The sequence below is a fragment of the Hippoglossus hippoglossus genome, chromosome 21, assembly GCF_009819705.1.
Source record: "Hippoglossus hippoglossus isolate fHipHip1 chromosome 21, fHipHip1.pri, whole genome shotgun sequence".
In the NCBI taxonomy this organism is placed as follows: domain Eukaryota; kingdom Metazoa; phylum Chordata; class Actinopteri; order Pleuronectiformes; family Pleuronectidae; genus Hippoglossus; species Hippoglossus hippoglossus.
In genome coordinates, this window is record NC_047171.1 from 5,690,143 (window position 1) to 5,710,740 (window position 20,598).

Sequence of the window (20,598 nt, forward strand, 5' to 3'; positions counted from 1 at the left end):
ATAATCACAATGGGTATGTGATACTGCAGAATTGGAACTTCATTTGCAATTACTTCATTCATATTAAACACAAGTTATCATTTACTTTACATATACACCTGGTCAGTTTGCTCCGTTATACATTTAGATTATTACTTGCATGCAAGTGATGGAACCATCTATTTTATTCAGTAACATTATGTAAACACATCTCATTATATAATTATATAAAAAATAGTGTCTAAATACGTATACACTTATAGTAATACGTTGTATAAATAATAATCATAAAATGTATAATATCAGCAAAGACAACCAAGCATCTAAAATAGATTTTAAAATTGCAGTGTATTTTGAAATTTGACTTCATCTTGTTCCTTGTCACAATAACAAAAATACATTTATTGATCAAATTCTTGTTATGAAGTATGATTTGAGTTTACTGCAGGTCATCTTTACTCCAGTATCACTGTGGCTCTTTTACAAATGATACACAGACTCTTTGTTCATCAATCAGCAAATCATGTTTTATTCATTGTTTACATATTCGTATTTTGTTTGGTTAATTGATCAAAAGGGAAAAATACATATAAATCAATCTCCACAAAAATTAAGCCAAGTATTCATAACATTCATAATACTTACTAATCATTATTAAGGTCAAATAATTAGTAAGTTAATGATGAAAGAAGGTCACATCAGCACAAGGACATTATATCACTCTTATTTCTAAGGTTTAGCTTCTTTGTCATGTTTTGAGCAGGAGAGCATTCTGGATATAGTTTTTCTAATTTCTGGTAACTTCAGGCCATACACAAGAGGATTCAGAATCGGAGGAATCACAACAAACTCAAGTGACAGAATTACACCTAGAAATCGATTCAGCTCTTCAACATTAATTCTGCTCAGGGAAATGTCACAAAACACAGTGATGGAATAATTGACAAATGTAACAATGTGTGGCACACAGCTTTGTACTACTTTGGTCTTGAATTTTGAACTGCGTTTTCTACACACCAAAAAGATTTTTACATATGTAAACAGGACAAAAGCCAGGGGAAGAAAAACTGTGCTTGAAGTAACAAACATTCCAACAAGGTTATTGATCAGAGTAGCAACACATGACAGTTTTACGACAGGCCAGTTTGCACAAAACACCTTTGGTATCTTATTGCCACACAAAGGAAGCCTGGAGGACAGAAAAACACAAACTGCAGCAGAAATGGACGGAAAAACCCACGCTACCACAATCAACTTAGACACCACCTTCAAGGTTATTTTGTTGTGGTAGTGCAAAGGTTGACATACAGCGACATATCGATCATATGCCATAATGCCTAAAATGGTGAGCTCATAGGATGCATAGGAGTAAATGATGTAGACCTGAGTGAAACATGCCGACCGTAAGATCAAATGAGTATCAGACAAAAGGTCTCTGAGAAATCTGAGGAAGAAGCCAGCAGAGCCGTACATAGAGTTAATAGAGAGGCACATAATGAAAATATACATGGGCTCATGTAATTTCTTCTCTTGTGATATTGCCAGTATTATGACCAGATTAGCTGAGACAATAAACGCATACAGCAAGAAACACAAGACAAATGTTGGGTAGCGGTAGCTGCCTAAGTTCACAAACATGGTGAGGTTAAAATAAGGGGGATTAGTATAGTTTTCCATTTACCTCATAGACAGAGCCAGAGGTGGTTCAGTGATGAGAAAACTCTACAGTCTCATCTTCAATAGTTACAGTGCAGCTGCCCCTCCCTTTTACCTGTTTAGTCACTAACTTAGGCAGTTACTGTGATAAATGATACAATACAATTATGAGTTAGAGGTATATACATATGTGAATATATAGAAATATATATCATCAATAAGTAAGAAAGTTAATCAGAATAAAGTCTTTGAGGTCACTCTGCTCCTGAATGATCCTCAAGCTGGCTGTGTGTGGTCTGTGGCAGGGAAGGTTACCACTGGTTTCACCAAAGCAGCTGAAGCCTCTTTAACTTGTCACACACACATTGTTATTACATCATCACAGGCATCACTCCTTTGGGAAACTGGACATGAAAGTGTAAAAATCTGTTTGCTCTCTAAGATTAAAAGTGTTTACTGATCATAATAAACGTTTTTAAAGATAGGCCGCTGTTAATAATTGTTCATACCATGTGACATTTTAATATTATTAAATAAAATAAATGCTAATGTGGCACCCCTAATATAGGGTGACCACATTAATGTGGTTACATTTGAGTAATTATTATTATTCTAATAATATTGGTTTAAAGAACGTTTGTGGTCACTTCAGTTGTCCGGGGACCCGTGAGGATGGTTCATCTTCACATATTATCATATTTTCATCCGCAGCAAATGTCTCCATATTTGGACAAATAAACCATTTTCTTATCTTGTCTTATTTATTTTCATCTTATCTTTCATTTCTAGATCATGTTATACACATTTGTGACCTTTTTTACTCTAATTTTGCTCCTTAAACTGTCAGTCTGGAACTGAGGTCACTTAAAATGACCTTATAAGATACTGAGAGGCCCCTAAATTGTGCCATCAGTCATTTTAATGTCTAAATATTGTAGAACCTCTTATATATTTTTATATTTGTTGGACAACTGAGTCAACAACAAGTCGCCAAGGACAGGACGTGGGTGACCTGCTTGGCTTAAAGCAGCAATCAATTGTAAACATCCAACTTGTTCTAAAACCGGAGGAACAGCCCCCCCCCCCCCCCTAATCTGCACTCCACAGTGTGAAAATACTCTCTGTTCATGCAGCAGTGGCCGTCTTGTCAATGCCACAGGAGGCCAGAGAGGCCCAGACACTTTGTGGTCGAGCCTCAGATACCTTTCTCATACAGGTGGTGGAACTCTCCAGAAGGTCAACTATTGAGGTACTGATGTAGCAGCAGGTCTCTGGGCCTTTGCTTTAGGTATCCAGGCACAATGAGAACCCATCCACCTGTATGCAGCAGGAGCCCCGATGGCTCAATGAACAGGTTTTACCTAATAACGAGGTTTATGTTACAAAAATCTGGTTATTTCTTGTTTATCTATCTCCTTCTTATTACTATTAGAACTACTCATTTACTTATTAATTATATAATATACTAATAAATGCAAATAATCACAATGGGCATGTGATACTGCAGAATTGGAACTTCATTTGCAATTACTTCATTCATATTAAACACAAGTTATCATTTACTTTACATATACACCTGGTCAGTTTGCTCCGTTATACATTTAGATTATTACTTGCATGCAAGTGATGGAACCATCTATTTTATTCAGTAACATTATGTAAACACCTCTTATTAAATAGTTATTACAATAAAAATTTGTATAAATAATAATCATAAAATGTATAATATCAGCAAAGACAACCAAGCATCTAAAATAGATTTAAAAATTGCAGTGTATTTTGAAATTTGACTTCATCTTGTTCCTTGTCACAATAACAATCATACATTTATTGATAAAATTCTTGTTATGAAGTATGATTTGAGTTTACTGCAGGTCATCTTTACTCCAGTATCACTGTGGCTCTTTTACAAATGATACACAGACTCTTTGTCCATCAATCAGCAAATCCTGTTTTATTCATTATTTACATATTCGTATTTTGTTTGGTTAATTGATCAAAAGGAAAAACACCTATATATCAATCTCAACAAAAATTAAGCCAAGTATTCATAACATTCATAATACTTCCTAATCATTATTAAGGTCAAATAATTAGTAAGTTAATGATGAAAGAAGGTCACATCAGCACAAGGACATTATATCACTCTTATTTCTAAGGTTTAGCTTCTTTGTCATGTTTTGAGCAGGAGAGCATTCTGGATATAGTTTTTCTAATTTCTGGTAACTTCAGGCCATACACAAGAGGATTCAGAATCGGAGGAATCACAACAAACTCAAGTGACAGAATTACACCTAGAAATCGATTCAGCTCTTCAACATTAATTCTGCTGAGGGCAACGTCACAAAACAAAGTGATGGAATAACTGACAAATGTAACAACGTGTGGCACACAGCTTTGTACTACTTTGGTCTTGAATTTTGAACTGCGTTTTCTACACACCAAAAATATTTTTACATATGTAAACAGGACAAAAGCCAGGGGAAGAAAAACTGTGCTTGAAGTAACAAACATTCCAACAAGGTTATTGATCAGAGTAGCAATACATGACAGTTTTACGACAGGCCAGTTTGCACAAAACACCTTTGGTATCTTATTGCCACACAAAGGAAGCATGGAGGACAGATAAAAACAAACTGCAATAGAAATGGACGGATAGATCCACGCTACCACAATCAACTTAGACACCACCTTCAAGGTCATTTTGTTGTGGTAGTGCAAAGGTTGACATACAGCAACATATCGATCATATGCCATGATGCCTAAAATGGTGAGCTCATAGGATGCATAGGAGTAAATGATGTAGACCTGAGTGAAACATGCCGACCGTGAGATCAAATGAGTATCAGACAAAAGGTCTCTGAGAAATCTGAGGAAGAAGCCAGCAGAGCCGTACATAGAGTTAATAGAGAGGCACATAATGAAAATATACATGGGCTCATGTAATTTCTTCTCTTGTGATATTGCCAGTATTATGACCAGATTAGCTGAGACAATAAACGCATACAGCAAGAAACACAAGACAAATGTTGGGTAGCGGTAGCTGCCTAAGTTCACAAACATGGTGAGGTTAAAATAAGGGGGATTAGTATAGTTTTCCATTTCCCTCATAGACAGAGCCAGAGGTGGTTCAGTGATGAGAAAACTCTACAGTCTCATCTTCAATAGTTACAGTGCAGCTGCCCCTCCCTTTTACCTGTTTAGTCACTAACTTAGGCAGTTACTGTGATAAATGATACAATACAATTATGAGTTAGAGCTATATACGTATGTGAATATATAGAAATATATATCATCAATAAGTAAGAAAGTTAATCAGAATAAAGTCTTTGAGGTCACTCTGCTCCTGAATGATCCTCAAGCTGGCTGTGTGTGGTCTGTGGCAGGGAAGGTTACCACTGGTTTCACCAAAGCAGCTGAGAGCCTCTTTAACTTGTCACACACACATTGTTATTACATCATCACAGGCATCACTCCTTTGGGAAACTGGACATGAAAGTGTAAAAATCAGTTTGCTCTCTAAGATTAAAAGCGTTTATTGATCATAATAAACGTTTTTAAAGATAGGCCGCTGTTAATAATTGTTCATACCATGTGCCATTTTAACATTATAAAATCAAATAAATGCTAATGTGGCACCCCTAATATAGGGTGACCACATTAATGTGGTTACATTTGAGTAATTATTATTATTCTAATAATATTGGTTTAAAGAACGTTTGTGGTCACTTCAGTTGTCCGGGGACCCGTGAGGATGGTTCATCTTCATATATTATCATATATTCATCCGCAGCAAATGTCTCCATATTTGGACAAATAAACCATTTTCTTATCTTCTCTTATTTATTTTCATCTTATCTTTCATTTCTAGATCATGTTATACACATTTGTGACCTTTTTGAGTCTAATTTTGCTCCTTAAACTGTCAGTCTGGAACTGAGGTCACTTAAAATGACCTTATAAGATACTGAGAGGCCCCTAAATTGTGCCATCAGTCATTTTAATGTCTAAATATTTTTTTATATTTGTTGGACAACTGAGTCAACAACAAGTCGTCAAGGACAGGAAGTGGGAGACCTGCTTTGCTTAAGGCAGCAATCAATTGTAAACATCCAACTTGTTCTAAAACCGGAGGAAGAGCCCCCCCCCCCCTAATCTGCACCCCACAGTGTGAAAATACTCTCTGTTCATGCAGCAGTGGCCGTCTTGTCAATGCCACAGGAGGCCAGAGAGGCCCAGACACTTTGTGGTCGAGCCTCAGATACCTTTCTCATACAGGTGGTGGAACTCTCCAGAAGGTAAACTATTGAGGTACTGATGTAGCAGCAGGTCTCTGGGCCTTTGCTTTAGGTATCCAGGCACAATGAGAACCCATCCACCTGTATGCAGCAGGAGCCCCGATGGCTCAATGAACAGGTTTTACCTAATAACGAGGTTTATGTTACAAAAATCTGGTTATTTCTTGTTTATCTATCTCCTTATTACTATTAGTACTACTCATTTACTTATTAATTATATAATATACTAATAAATGCAAATAATCACAATGGGTATGTGATACTGCAGAATTGGAACTTCATTTGCAATTACTTCATTCATATTAAACACAAGTTATCATTTACTTTACATATACACCTGGTCAGTTTGCTCCGTTATACATTTAGATTATTACTTGCATGCAAGTGATGGAACCATCTATTTTATTCAGTAACATTATGTAAACACATCTCATTATATAATTATATAAAAAATAGTGTCTAAATACGTATACACTTATAGTAATACGTTGTATAAATAATAATCATAAAATGTATAATATCAGCAAAGACAACCAAGCATCTAAAATAGATTTTAAAATTGCAGTGTATTTTGAAATTTGACTTCATCTTGTTCCTTGTCACAATAACAAAAATACATTTATTGATCAAATTCTTGTTATGAAGTATGATTTGAGTTTACTGCAGGTCATCTTTACTCCAGTATCACTGTGGCTCTTTTACAAATGATACACAGACTCTTTGTTCATCAATCAGCAAATCATGTTTTATTCATTGTTTACATATTCGTATTTTGTTTGGTTAATTGATCAAAAGGGAAAAATACATATAAATCAATCTCCACAAAAATTAAGCCAAGTATTCATAACATTCATAATACTTACTAATCATTATTAAGGTCAAATAATTAGTAAGTTAATGATGAAAGAAGGTCACATCAGCACAAGGACATTATATCACTCTTATTTCTAAGGTTTAGCTTCTTTGTCATGTTTTGAGCAGGAGAGCATTCTGGATATAGTTTTTCTAATTTCTGGTAACTTCAGGCCATACACAAGAGGATTCAGAATCGGAGGAATCACAACAAACTCAAGTGACAGAATTACACCTAGAAATCGATTCAGCTCTTCAACATTAATTCTGCTCAGGGAAATGTCACAAAACACAGTGATGGAATAACTGACAAATGTAACAATGTGTGGCACACAGCTTTGTACTACTTTGCCCTTGAATTTTAAACTGCGTTTTCTACACACCAAAAAGATTTTTACATATGTAAACAGGACAAAAGCCAGGGGAAGAAAAACTGTGCTTGAAGTCAAAAGCATTCCAACAAGGTTATTGATCAGAGTAGCAACACATGACAGTTTTACGACAGGCCAGTTTGCACAAAACACCTTTGGTATCTTATTGCCACACAAAGGAAGCATGGAGGACAGATAAACACAAACTGCAACAGAAATGGACGGAAAAACCCACGCTACCACAATCAACTTAGACACCACCTTCAAGGTCATTTTGTTGTGGTAGTGCAAAGGTTGACATACAGCGACATATCGATCATATGCCATAATGCCTAAAATGGTGAGCTCATAGGATGCATAGGAGTAAATGATGTAGACCTGAGTGAAACATGCCGACCGTGAGATCAAATGAGTATCAGACAAAAGGTCTCTGAGAAATCTGAGGAAGAAGCCAGCAGAGCCGTACATAGAGTTAATAGAGAGGCACATAATGAAAATATACATGGGCTCATGTAATTTCTTCTCTTGTGATATTGCCAGTATTATGACCAGATTAGCTGAGACAATAAACGCATACAGCAAGAAACACAAGACAAATGTTGGGTAGCGGTAGCTGCCTAAGTTCACAAACATGGTGAGGTTAAAATAAGGGGGATTAGTATAGTTTTCCATTTCCCTCATAGACAGAGCCAGAGGTGGTTCAGTGATGAGAAAACTCTACAGTCTCATCTTCAATAGTTACAGTGCAGCTGCCCCTCCCTTTTACCTGTTTAGTCACTAACTTAGGCAGTTACTGTGATAAATGATACAATACAATTATGAGTTAGAGCTATATACATATGTGAATATATAGAAATATATATCATCAATAAGTAAGAAAGTTAATCAGAATAAAGTCTTTGAGGTCACTCTGCTCCTGAATGATCCTCAAGCTGGCTGTGTGTGGTCTGTGGCAGGGAAGGTTACCACTGGTTTCACCAAAGCAGCTGAAGCCTCTTTAACTTGTCACACACACATTGTTATTACATCATCACAGGCATCACTCCTTTGGGAAACTGGACATGAAAGTGTAAAAATCTGTTTGCTCTCTAAGATTAAAAGCGTTTATTGATCATAATAAACGTTTTTAAAGATAGGCCGCTGTTAATAATTGTTCATACCATGTGACATTTTAACATTATAAAATCAAATAAATGCTAATGTGGCACCCCTAATATAGGGTGACCACATTAATGTGGTTACATTTGAGTAATTATTATTATTCTAATAATATTGGTTTAAAGAACGTTTGTGGTCACTTCAGTTGTCCGGGGACCCGTGAGGATGGTTCATCTTCATATATTATCATATTTTCATCCGCAGCAAATGTCTCCATATTTGGACAAATAAACCATTTTCTTATCTTGTCTTATTTATTTTCATCTTATCTTTCATTTCTAGATCATGTTATACACATTTGTGACCTTTTTGAGTCTAACTTTGCTCCTTAAACTGTCAGTCTGGAACTGAGGTCACTTAAAATGACCTTATAAGATACTGAGAGGCCCCTAAATTGTGCCATCAGTCATTTTAATGTCTAAATATTGTAGAACCTCTTATATATTTTTATATTTGTTGGACAACTGAGTCAACAACAAGTCGCCAAGGACAGGACGTGGGTGACCTGCTTGGCTTAAGGCAGCAATCAATTGTAAACATCCAACTTGTTCTAAAACCGGAGGAACAGCCCCCCCCCCCTAATCTGCACCCCACAGTGTGAAAATACTCTCTGTTCATGCAGCAGTGGCCGTCTTGTCAATGCCACAGGAGGCCAGAGAGGCCCAGACACTTTGTGGTCGAGCCTCAGATACCTTTCTCATACAGGTGGTGGAACTCTCCAGAAGGTCAACTATTGAGATACTGATGTAGCAGCAGGTCTCTGAGCCTTTGCTTTAGGTATCCAGGCACAATGAGAACCCATCCACCTGTATGCAGCAGGAGCCCCGATGGCTCAATGAACAGGTTTTACCTAATAACGAGGTTTATGTTACAAAAATCTGGTTATTTCTTGTTTATCTATCTCCTTCTTATTAGTATTAGAACTACTCATTTACTTATTAATTATATAATATACTAATAAATGCAAATAATCACAATGGGCATGTGATACTGCAGAATTGGAACTTCATTTGCAATTACTTCATTCATATTAAACACAAGTTATCATTTACTTTACATATACACCTGGTCAGTTTGCTCCGTTATACATTTAGATTATTACTTGCATGCAAGTGATGGAACCATCTATTTTATTCAGTAACATTATGTAAACACCTCTTATTAAATAGTTATTACAATAAAAATTTGTATAAATAATAATCATAAAATGTATAATATCAGCAAAGACAACCATGCATCTAAAATAGATTTTAAAATTGCAGTGTATTTTGAAATTTGACTTCATCTTGTTCCTTGTCACAATAACAAATATACATTTATTGATAAAATTCTTGTTATGAAGTATGATTTGAGTTTACTGCAGGTCATCTTTACTCCAGTATCACTGTGGTTCTTTTACAAATGATACACAGACTCTTTGTTCATCAATCAGCAAATCATGTTTTATTCATTATTTACATATTTGTATTTTGTTTGGTTAATTGATCAAAAGAAAAAATACCTATATATCAATCTCCACAAAAATTAAGCCAAGTATTCATAACATTCATAATACTTACTAATCATTATTAAGGTCAAATAATTAGTAAGTTAATGATGAAAGAAGGTCACATCAGCACAAGGACATTATATCACTCTTATTTCTAAGGTTTAGCTTCTTTGTCATGTTTTGAGCAGGAGAGCATTCTGGATATAGTTTTTCTAATTTCTGGTAACTTCAGGCCATACACAAGAGGATTCAGAATCGGAGGAATCACAACAAACTCAAGTGACAGAATTACACCTAGAAATCGATTCAGCTCTTCAACATTAATTCTGCTGAGGGCAACGTCACAAAACACAGTGATGGAATAACTGACAAATGTAACAACGTGTGGCACACAGCTTTGTACTACTTTGCCCCTGAATTTTAAACTGCGTTTTCTACACACCAAAAATATTTTTACATATGTAAACAGGACAAAAGCCAGGGGAAGAAAAACTGTGCCTTGAAGTACAAAGCATTCCAACAAGGTTATTGATCAGAGTAGCAATACATGACAGTTTTACGACAGGCCAGTTTGCACAAAACACCTTTGGTATCTTATTGCCACACAAAGGAAGCATGGAGGACAGATAAAAACAAACTGCAACAGAAATGGACGGATAGATCCACGCTAACACAATCAACTTAGACACCACCTTCAAGGTCATTTTGTTGTGGTAGTGCAAAGGTTGACATACAGCGACATATCGATCATATGCCATAATGCCTAAAATGGTGAGCTCATAGGATGCATAGGAGTAAATGATGTAGACCTGAGTGAAACATGCCGACCGTGAGATCAAATGAGTATCAGACAAAAGGTCTCTGAGAAATCTGAGGAAGAAGCCAGCAGAGCCGTACATAGAGTTAATAGAGAGGCACATAATGAAAATATACATGGGCTCATGTAATTTCTTCTCTTGTGATATTGCCAGTATTATGACCAGATTAGCTGAGACAATAAACGCATACAGCAAGAAACACAAGACAAATGTTGGGTAGCGGTAGCTGCCTAAGTTCACAAACATGGTGAGGTTAAAATAAGGGGGATTAGTATAGTTTTCCATTTACCTCATAGACAGAGCCAGAGGTGGTTCAGTGATGAGAAAACTCTACAGTCTCATCTTCAATAGTTACAGTGCAGCTGCCCCTCCCTTTTACCTGTTTAGTCACTAACTTAGGCAGTTACTGTGATAAATGATACAATACAATTATGAGTTAGAGCTATATACGTATGTGAATATATAGAAATATATATCATCAATAAGTAAGAAAGTTAATCAGAATAAAGTCTTTGAGGTCACTCTGCTCCTGAATGATCCTCAAGCTGGCTGTGTGTGGTCTGTGGCAGGGAAGGTTACCACTGGTTTCACCAAAGCAGCTGAAGCCTCTTTAACTTGTCACACACACATTGTTATTACATCATCACAGGCATCACTCCTTTGGGAAACTGGACATGAAAGTGTAAAAATCTGTTTGCTCTCTAAGATTAAAAGCGTTTATTGATCATAATAAACGTTTTTAAAGATAGGCCGCTGTTAATAATTGTTCATACCATGTGCCATTTTAACATTATAAAATCAAATAAATGCTAATGTGGCACCCCTAATATAGGGTGACCACATTAATGTGGTTAAATTTGAGTAATTATTATTATTCTAATAATATTGGTTTAAAGAACGTTTGTGGTCACTTTACTTGTCCGTGAGGATGGTTCATCTTCATATATTATCATATATTCATCCGCAGCAAATGTCTCCATATTTGGACAAATAAACCATTTTCTTATCTTCTCTTATTTATTTTCATCTTATCTTTCATTTCTAGATCATGTTATACACATTTGTGACCTTTTTGAGTCTAATTTTGCTCCTTAAACTGTCAGTCTGGAACTGAGGTCACTTAAAATGACCTTATAAGATACTGAGAGGCCCCTAAATTGTGCCATCAGTCATTTTAATGTCTAAATATTTTTTTATATTTGTTGGACAACTGAGTCAACAACAAGTCGTCAAGGACAGGAAGTGGGAGACCTGCTTGGCTTAAGGCAGCAATCAATTGTAAACATCCAACTTGTTCTAAAACCGGAGGAAGAGCCCCCCCCCCCTAATCTGCACCCCACAGTGTGAAAATACTCTCTGTTCATGCAGCAGTGGCCGTCTTGTCAATGCCACAGGAGGCCAGAGAGGCCCAGACACTTTGTGGTCGAGCCTCAGATACCTTTCTCATACAGGTGGTGGAACTCTCCAGAAGGTCAACTATTGAGGTACTGATGTAGCAGCAGGTCTCTGGGCCTTTGCTTTAGGTATCCAGGCACAATGAGAACCCATCCACCTGTATGCAGCAGGAGCCCCGATGGCTCAATGAATTGTTATTACATCATCACAGGCATCACTCCTTTGGGAAACTGGACATGAAAGTGTAAAAATCAGTTTGCTCTCTAAGATTAAAAGCGTTTACTGATCATAATAAATGTTTTTAAAGATAGGCCGCTGTTAATAATTGTTCATACCAAGGGACATTTTAACATTATAAAATCAAATAAATGCTATTGTGGCACCCCTAATATAGGGTGACCACATTAATGTGGTTACATTTGAGTAATTATTATTATTCTAATAATATTGGTTTAAAGAACGTTTGTGGTCACTTCAGTTGTCCGGGGACCCGTGAGGATGGTTCATCTTCACATATTATCATATTTTCATCCGCAGCAAATGTCTCCATATTTGGACAAATAAACCATTTTCTTATCTTGTCTTATTTATTTTCATCTTATCTTTCATTTCTAGATCATGTTATACACTTATGTGACCTGTTTGAGTCTAATTTTGCTCCTTAAACTGTCAGTCTGGAACTGAGGTCACTTAAAATGACCTTATAAGATACTGAGAGGCCCCTAAATTGTGCCATCAGTCATTTTAATGTCTAAATATTGTAGAACCTCTTATATATTTTTATATTTGTTGGACAACTGAGTCAACAACAAGTCGCCAAGGACAGGACGTGGGAGACCTGCTTGGCTTAAGGCAGCAATCAATTGTAAACATCCAACTTGTTCTAAAACCGGAGGAACAGCCCCCCCCCCTAATCTGCACCCCACAGTGTGAAAATACTCTCTGTTCATGCAGCAGTGGCCGTCTTGTCAATGCCACAGGAGGCCAGAGAGGCCCAGACACTTTGTGGTCGAGCCTCAGATACCTTTCTCATACAGGTGGTGGAACTCTCCAGAAGGTCAACTATTGAGATACTGATGTAGCAGCAGGTCTCTGGGCCTTTGCTTTAGGTATCCAGGCACAATGAGAACCCATCCACCTGTATGCAGCAGGAGCCCCGATGGCTCAATGAACAGGTTTTACCTAATAACGAGGTTTATGTTACAAAAATCTGGTTATTTCTTGTTTATCTATCTCCTTCATATTAGTATTAGTACTACTCATTTACTTATTAATTATATAATATACTAATAAATGCAGATAATCACAATGGGTATGTGATACTGCAGAATTGGAACTTCATTTGCAATTACTTCATTCATATTAAACACAAGTTATCATTTACTTTACATATACACCTGGTCAGTTTGCTCTGTTATACATCTAGATTATTACTTGCATGCAAGTGATGGAACCATCTATTTTATTCAGTAACATTATGTAAACACCTCTTATTAAATAGTTATTACAATAAAAATTTGTATAAATAATAATCATAAAATGTATAATATCAGCAAAGACAACCATGCATCTAAGATAGATTTTAAAATTGCAGTGTATTTTGAAATTTGACTTCATCTTGTTCCTTGTCACAATAACAAAAATACATTTATTGATAAAATTCTTGTTATGAAGTATGATTTGAGTTTACTGCAGGTCATCTTTACTCCAGTATCACTGTGGCTCTTTTACAAATGATACACAGACTCTTTGTCCATCAATCAGCAAATCATGTTTTATTCATTGTTTACATATTTGTATTTTGTTTGGTTAATTGATCAAAAGGGAAAAATACATATAAACTAATCTCCACAAAAATTAAGCCAAGTATTCATAACATTCATAATACTTACTAATCATTATTAAGGTCAAATAATTAGTAAGTTAATGATGAAAGAAGGTCACATCAGCACAAGGACATTATATCACTCTTATTTCTAAGGTTTAGCTTCTTTGTCATGTTTTGAGCAGGAGAGCATTCTGGATATAGTTTTTCTAATTTCTGGTAACTTCAGGCCATACACAAGAGGATTCAGAATCGGAGGAATCACAACAAACTCAAGTGACAGAATTACACCTAGAAATCGATTCAGCTCTTCAACATTAATTCTGCTGAGGGCAACGTCACAAAACACAGTGATGGAATAACTGACAAATGTAACAATGTGTGGCACACAGCTTTGTACTACTTTGCCCTTGAATTTTAAACTGCGTTTTCTACACACCAAAAATATTTTTACATATGTAAACAGGACAAAAGCCAGGGGAAGAAAAACTGCACTTGAAGTCAAAAGCATTCCAACAAGGTTATTGATCAGAGTAGCAACACATGACAGTTTTACGACAGGCCAGTTTGCACAAAACACCTTTGGTATCTTATTGCCACACAAAGGAAGCCTGGAGGACAGATAAAGACAAACTGCAACAGAAATGGACGGATAGATCCACGCTAACACAATCAACTTAGACACCACCTTCAAGGTCATTTTGTTGTGGTAGTGCAAAGGTTGACATACAGCGACATATCGATCATATGCCATAATGCCTAAAATGGTGAGCTCATAGGATGCATAGGAGTAAATGATGTAGACCTGAGTGAAACATGCCGACCGTGAGATCAAATGAGTATCAGACAAAAGGTCTCTGAGAAATCTGAGGAAGAAGCCAGCAGAGCCGTACATAGAGTTAATAGAGAGGCACATAATGAAAATATACATGGGCTCATGTAATTTCTTCTCTTGTGATATTGCCAGTATTATGACCAGATTAGCTGAGACAATAAACGCATACAGCAAGAAACACAAGACAAATGTTGGGTAGCGGTAGCTGCCTAAGTTCACAAACATGGTGAGGTTAAAATAAGGGGGATTAGTATAGTTTTCCATTTACCTCATAGACAGAGCCAGAGGTGGTTCAGTGATGAGAAAACTCTACAGTCTCATCTTCAATAGTTACAGTGCAGCTGCCCCTCCCTTTTACCTGTTTAGTCACTAACTTAGGCAGTTACTGTGATAAATGATACAATACAATTATGAGTTAGAGGTATATACGTATGTGAATATATAGAAATATATATCATCAATAAGTAAGAAAGTTAATCAGAATAAAATCTTTGAGGTCACTCTGCTCCTGAATGATCCTCAAGCTGGCTGTGTGTGGTCTGTGGCAGGGAAGGTTACCACTGGTTTCACCAAAGCAGCTGAAGCCTCTTTAACTTGTCACACACACATTGTTATTACATCATCACAGGCATCACTCCTTTGGGAAACTGGACATGAAAGTGTAAAAATCTGTTTGCTCTCTAAGATTAAAAGCGTTTATTGATCATAATAAACGTTTTTAAAGATAGGCCGCTGTTAATAATTGTTCATACCATGTGCCATTTTAACATTATAAAATCAAATAAATGCTAATGTGGCACCCCTAATATAGGGTGACCACATTAATGTGGTTACATTTGAGTAATTATTATTATTCTAATAATATTGGTTTAAAGAACGTTTGTGGTCACTTTACTTGTCCGTGAGGATGGTTCATCTTCATATATTATCATATATTCATCCGCAGCAAATGTCTCCATATTTGGACAAATAAACCATTTTCTTATCTTCTCTTATTTATTTTCATCTTATCTTTCATTTCTAGATCATGTTATACACATTTGTGACCTTTTTGAGTCTAATTTTGCTCCTTAAACTGTCAGTCTGGAACTGAGGTCACTTAAAATGACCTTATAAGATACTGAGAGGCCCCTAAATTGTGCCATCAGTCATTTTAATGTCTAAATATTTTTTTATATTTGTTGGACAACTGAGTCAACAACAAGTCGTCAAGGACAGGACGTGGGTGACCTGCTTGGCTTAAAGCAGCAATCAATTGTAAACATCCAACTTGTTCTAAAACCGGAGGAACAGCCCCCCCCCCCCCCCCTAATCTGCACTCCACAGTGTGAAAATACTCTCTGTTCATGCAGCAGTGGCCGTCTTGTCAATGCCACAGGAGGCCAGAGAGGCCCAGACACTTTGTGGTCGAGCCTCAGATACCTTTCTCATACAGGTGGTGGAACTCTCCAGAAGGTCAACTATTGAGATACTGATGTAGCAGCAGGTCTCTGGGCCTTTGCTTTAGGTATCCAGGCACAATGAGAACCCATCCACCTGTATGCAGCAGGAGCCCCGATGGCTCAATGAACAGGTTTTACCTAATAACGAGGTTTATGTTACAAAAATCTGGTTATTTCTTGTTTATCTATCTCCTTATTACTATTAGTACTACTCATTTACTTATTAATTATATAATATACTAATAAATGCAAATAATCACAATGGGTATGTGATACTGCAGAATTGGAACTTCATTTGCAATTACTTCATTCATATTAAACACAAGTTATCATTTACTTTACATATACACCTGGTCAGTTTGCTCCGTTATACATTTAGATTATTACTTGCATGCAAGTGATGGAACCATCTATTTTATGCAGTAACATTATGTAAACACCTCTTATTAAATAGTTATTACAATAAAAATTTGTATAAATAATAATCATAAAATGTATAATATCAGCAAAGACAACCATGCATCTAAAATAGATTTTAAAATGGCAGTGTATTTTGAAATTTGACTTCATCTTGTTCCTTGTCACAATAACAAAAATACATTTATTGATAAAATTCTTGTTATGAAGTATGATTTGAGTTTACTGCAGGTCATCTTTACTCCAGTATCACTGTGGCTCTTTTACAAATGATACACAGACTCTTTGTCCATCAATCAGCAAATCATGTTTTATTCATTGTTTACATATTCGTATTTTGTTTGGTTAATTGATCAAAAGGAAAAATACATATAAATCAATCTCCACAAAAATTAAGCCAAGTATTCATAACACTTACTAATCATTATTAAGGTCAAATAATTTGTAAGTTAATGATGAAAGAAGGTCACATCAGCACAAGGACATTATATCACTCTTATTTCAAAGGTTTAGCTTCTTTGTCATGTTTTGAGCAGGAGAGCATTCTGGATATAGTTTTTCTAATTTCTGGTAACTTCAGGCCATACACAAGAGGATTCAGAATCGGAGGAATCACAACAAACTCAAGTGACAGAATTACACCTAGAAATCGATTCAGCTCTTCAACATTAATTCTGCTCAGGGAAATGTCACAAAAAAAAGTGATGGAATAACTGACAAATGTAACAATGTGTGGCACACAGCTTTGTACTACTTTGCCCTTGAATTTTGAACTGCGTTTTCTACACACCAAAAAGATTTTAACGTATGTAAACAGGACAAAAGCCAGGGGAAGAAAAACTGTGCTTAAAGTCAAAAGCATTCCAACAAGGTTATTGATCAGAGTAGCAACACATGACAGTTTTACGATAGGCCAGTTTGCACAAAACACCTTTGGTATCTTATTGCCACACAAAGGAAGCCTGGAGGACAGATAAAGACAAACTGCAACAGAAATGGACGGATAGATCCACGCTACCACAGTCAACTTAGACACCACCTTCAAGGTCATTTTGTTGTGGTAGTGCAAAGGTTGACATACAGCGACATATCGATCATATGCCATAATGCTTAAAATGTTGAGCTCATAGGATGCATAGGAGTAAATGATGTAGACCTGAGTGAAACATGCCGACCGTGAGATCAAATGAGTATCAGACAAAAGGTCTCTGAGAAATCTGAGGAAGAAGCCAGCAGAGCCGTACATAGAGTTAATAGAGAGGCACATAATGAAAATATACATGGGCTCATGTAATTTCTTCTCTTGTGATATTGCCAGTATTATGACCAGATTAGCTGAGACAATAAACGCATACAGCAAGAAACTCAAGACAAATGTTGGGTAGCGGTAGCTGCCTAAGTTCACAAACATGGTGAGGTTAAAATAAGGGGGATTAGTATAGTTTTCCATTTACCTCATAGACAGAGCCAGAGGTGGTTCAGTGACGAGAAAACTCTACAGTCTCATCTTCAATAGTTACAGTGCAGCTGCCCCTCCCTTTTACCTGTTTAGTCACTAACTTAGGCAGTTACTGTGATAAATGATACAATACAATTATGAGTTAGAGCTATATACGTATGTGAATATATAGAAATATATATCATCAATAAGTAAGAAAGTTAATCAGAATAAAGTCTTTGAGGTCACTCTGCTCCCGAATGATCCTCAAGCTGGCTGTGTGTGGTCTGTGGCAGGGAAGGTTACCACTGGTTTCACCAAAGCAGCTGAAGCCTCTTTAACTTGTCACACACACATTGTTATTACATCATCACAGGCATCACTCCTTTGGGAAACTGGACATAGAAAATGTAAAAATCACTTTAAGATTAAAACCCTTTTACTGATCATAACAATAACTATGTAGAAAACAAATTACTCCGGGTCGTACCCCTGCACAAATTTCCAACCAACTTTACTGGCATATCAAGACAAAGCTGACAGTGATGGTATCTGGTCAATTGTCACCTCAGCTTCAATGTGGAGTTGTGTCTAAAAGTTAGTGTCAGCACAATCCACTTCAAAGATCCGGGATAGATCAAGTATGTATGATTTTGAGCACTGGCAGTATATACACTCACAAACTACTCTGAACACCATACTCATACTGGGTGGGGCCTCCCTCTGCTCTCTATTCAATTATTAATGGCATTTGTTCCACACAATGTTGGGAAAGTTCCTGCTCCATGTTGACATGACCGCATCAGGTCATTTGTCAGTTGAACATTCAGGGCACTGTCACGCATACATGCAAAATTCATCAGCGGTGAACCTTTGCCTCCTGTCCACTTCCAATTGAGGAGGTCAATAAAACATTTCCCTCTTATGGCGAGGGAAATCGTGGCATGGCGTTTATTTTTGGCGATATTCCCTTAGCATTCACGTTCACTGCTGGTCTCTTATTGTTCATGATCATGAAACAAGTGAGAAGATTTTTGCTTTGTGACAAGGTGCATTACCATGCTGGAAATAGCTGGTAGAAGACAGTACATCGTAGCCTTAAAGGGATGAACATGGTCTACAATAACACTCAGACAGACTGTTGCATTCAGAGCTTGGTATTATGGGCCCAAATTGTACCAAGAAAATATCCCCCACATCATTACACCACCATCAGTAGCCTGGACTGTTGACACAAAGCAGGTTGGTTTACGTGCTATCGATGCCAGATTCTGAGCTTGTCATCTGCAGCCTCAGCAGAAATCCAGATTTACATATTTCCAGTGTCTGTCCAGTGTTGGCGAGTCTGTGTCTACTGCAGCTCTTAGCGGACAGAAGAGGAACCCAACATGGTCTTCTACTGTTGTAGCCAAACCACCTCAAGACTGGACCTGTTGTTCATTCTGAGATTGTTTTCTGCTCACTACAGTTGTGAAGAGTCTGAGCTACTGTAGATTTTCTGTCAGCTCCATTCAGTCGTTGGTCATCCGAGCATTGGCTCTACACTGAGCCCAAAACCCCAGCATGTGTCTTGGATACATAGACATTACTTGTTAGTACTTTTGAGTTTATTGTTAGTTACAGTGTTTTCATTGGACTTACTGGCAGTCAGATATATATCAAATATCGCTACCCTCATCATTCAATACAGGGTGGTTAGACTTATAGAATGTGACGTGTGACTCTTATTGAATGATACTTTAGTCACCAGATAAATGTGTTTAGGAAACAAATGCAGACATCTAAAACCTTTTGGCATGATGTCCGATACAGAGATAACTGCTTAGACCTAAAGACTTCATAGTACGATATTGGTACCAAGTGCACAACAACAACTTTTGTTACTCAACTATATGTTTAAAGACCTTGTAAGTCTTTAACTTTATGACCCTAATACACTTTTCAAAAGAACTGGCCATATTCCCCGAGTGATGTAAGGTTACTGCAATGACTTTTGTTAGTCCCAGTTCCCTCTTCAATGCCCACCACTGAGATCCCTTGAGTATCTTCACCAGGTGCTAGAGAACCAGAGCAATTAGTGTTACTTTTGCTTAGTTTTTTCATTGAAAGAAAAAAATAAACATGAAATGCTACTTTAAAGGATAGATATGGGTTTGGTTTCCATCAACATAATGGTTAATGATGTCAAGACTTTAATGAGAGCCCATGGGGCAGAACACGGCATGCTTTGTTTTTCAAAGGTTATAAATACTAAGTAACTAATTTGTAAGTGGTCAACAGGTCATTATCTCCATCATCCCTCAAGAGCAATTAAACACACTTGGCAACCCTGGAGGCCCATCCTCGGCAACCAAGACAAAACAAAGATGTTTTTCAGTGTTGGTCAAGAGAATGAACAATAAACTTAGTTTAAAGCAACATGCAACATTGAAGGGGCCCTTGCAACTTCACTACAGCTGCCGTTATAGTGGAGTGACACAATTCAGAATCTCTATGATCTTTGGATTCAAGGAGCAGCCTGTTCTGTCATGTGAATGGGTCATGCACTTGTAGGTGGTCCTGGTTTCAACTTTCCAAAAAAGTAATGTCTGTTCAATTGTCCACTGGTGACAAATGAAAGGGTTA

General features: G+C 36.8%; 5 protein-coding genes and 1 pseudogene across 5 annotated transcripts; all 6 read right to left on the reverse strand.

Moving 5' to 3' along the window:
* Positions 1-636: 636 nt before the first annotated feature.
* LOC117754902 (olfactory receptor 6N1-like) lies at positions 637-1,883 on the reverse strand. Its single transcript, XM_034574250.1, has one exon. It carries the CDS (start codon positions 1,654-1,656, stop codon positions 709-711), a length of 948 nt encoding a protein of 315 aa, XP_034430141.1. The 5' UTR covers positions 1,657-1,883; the 3' UTR covers positions 637-708.
* Positions 1,884-3,728: 1,845 nt separating this feature from the next.
* On the reverse strand, positions 3,729-4,737 carry LOC117754921 (olfactory receptor 6N1-like). The gene has a single exon (XM_034574280.1). It carries the CDS (start codon positions 4,735-4,737, stop codon positions 3,790-3,792), a length of 948 nt encoding a protein of 315 aa, XP_034430171.1. The 3' UTR covers positions 3,729-3,789.
* Positions 4,738-6,808: 2,071 nt separating this feature from the next.
* Positions 6,809-7,828, reverse strand: LOC117754905 (olfactory receptor 6N1-like). The gene has a single exon (XM_034574253.1). It carries the CDS (start codon positions 7,826-7,828, stop codon positions 6,881-6,883), a length of 948 nt encoding a protein of 315 aa, XP_034430144.1. The 3' UTR covers positions 6,809-6,880.
* Positions 7,829-9,774: 1,946 nt separating this feature from the next.
* Positions 9,775-10,991, reverse strand: LOC117754873 (annotated as a pseudogene).
* Positions 10,992-13,920: 2,929 nt separating this feature from the next.
* LOC117754872 (olfactory receptor 6N1-like) lies at positions 13,921-15,096 on the reverse strand. Its single transcript, XM_034574211.1, has one exon. The coding sequence runs from the start codon at positions 14,938-14,940 to the stop codon at positions 13,993-13,995; it is 948 nt and encodes a 315-aa protein (XP_034430102.1). The 5' UTR covers positions 14,941-15,096; the 3' UTR covers positions 13,921-13,992.
* Positions 15,097-17,031: 1,935 nt separating this feature from the next.
* LOC117754922 (olfactory receptor 6N1-like) lies at positions 17,032-17,985 on the reverse strand. The gene has a single exon (XM_034574281.1). It carries the CDS (start codon positions 17,983-17,985, stop codon positions 17,032-17,034), a length of 954 nt encoding a protein of 317 aa, XP_034430172.1.
* Positions 17,986-20,598: the final 2,613 nt, after the last annotated feature.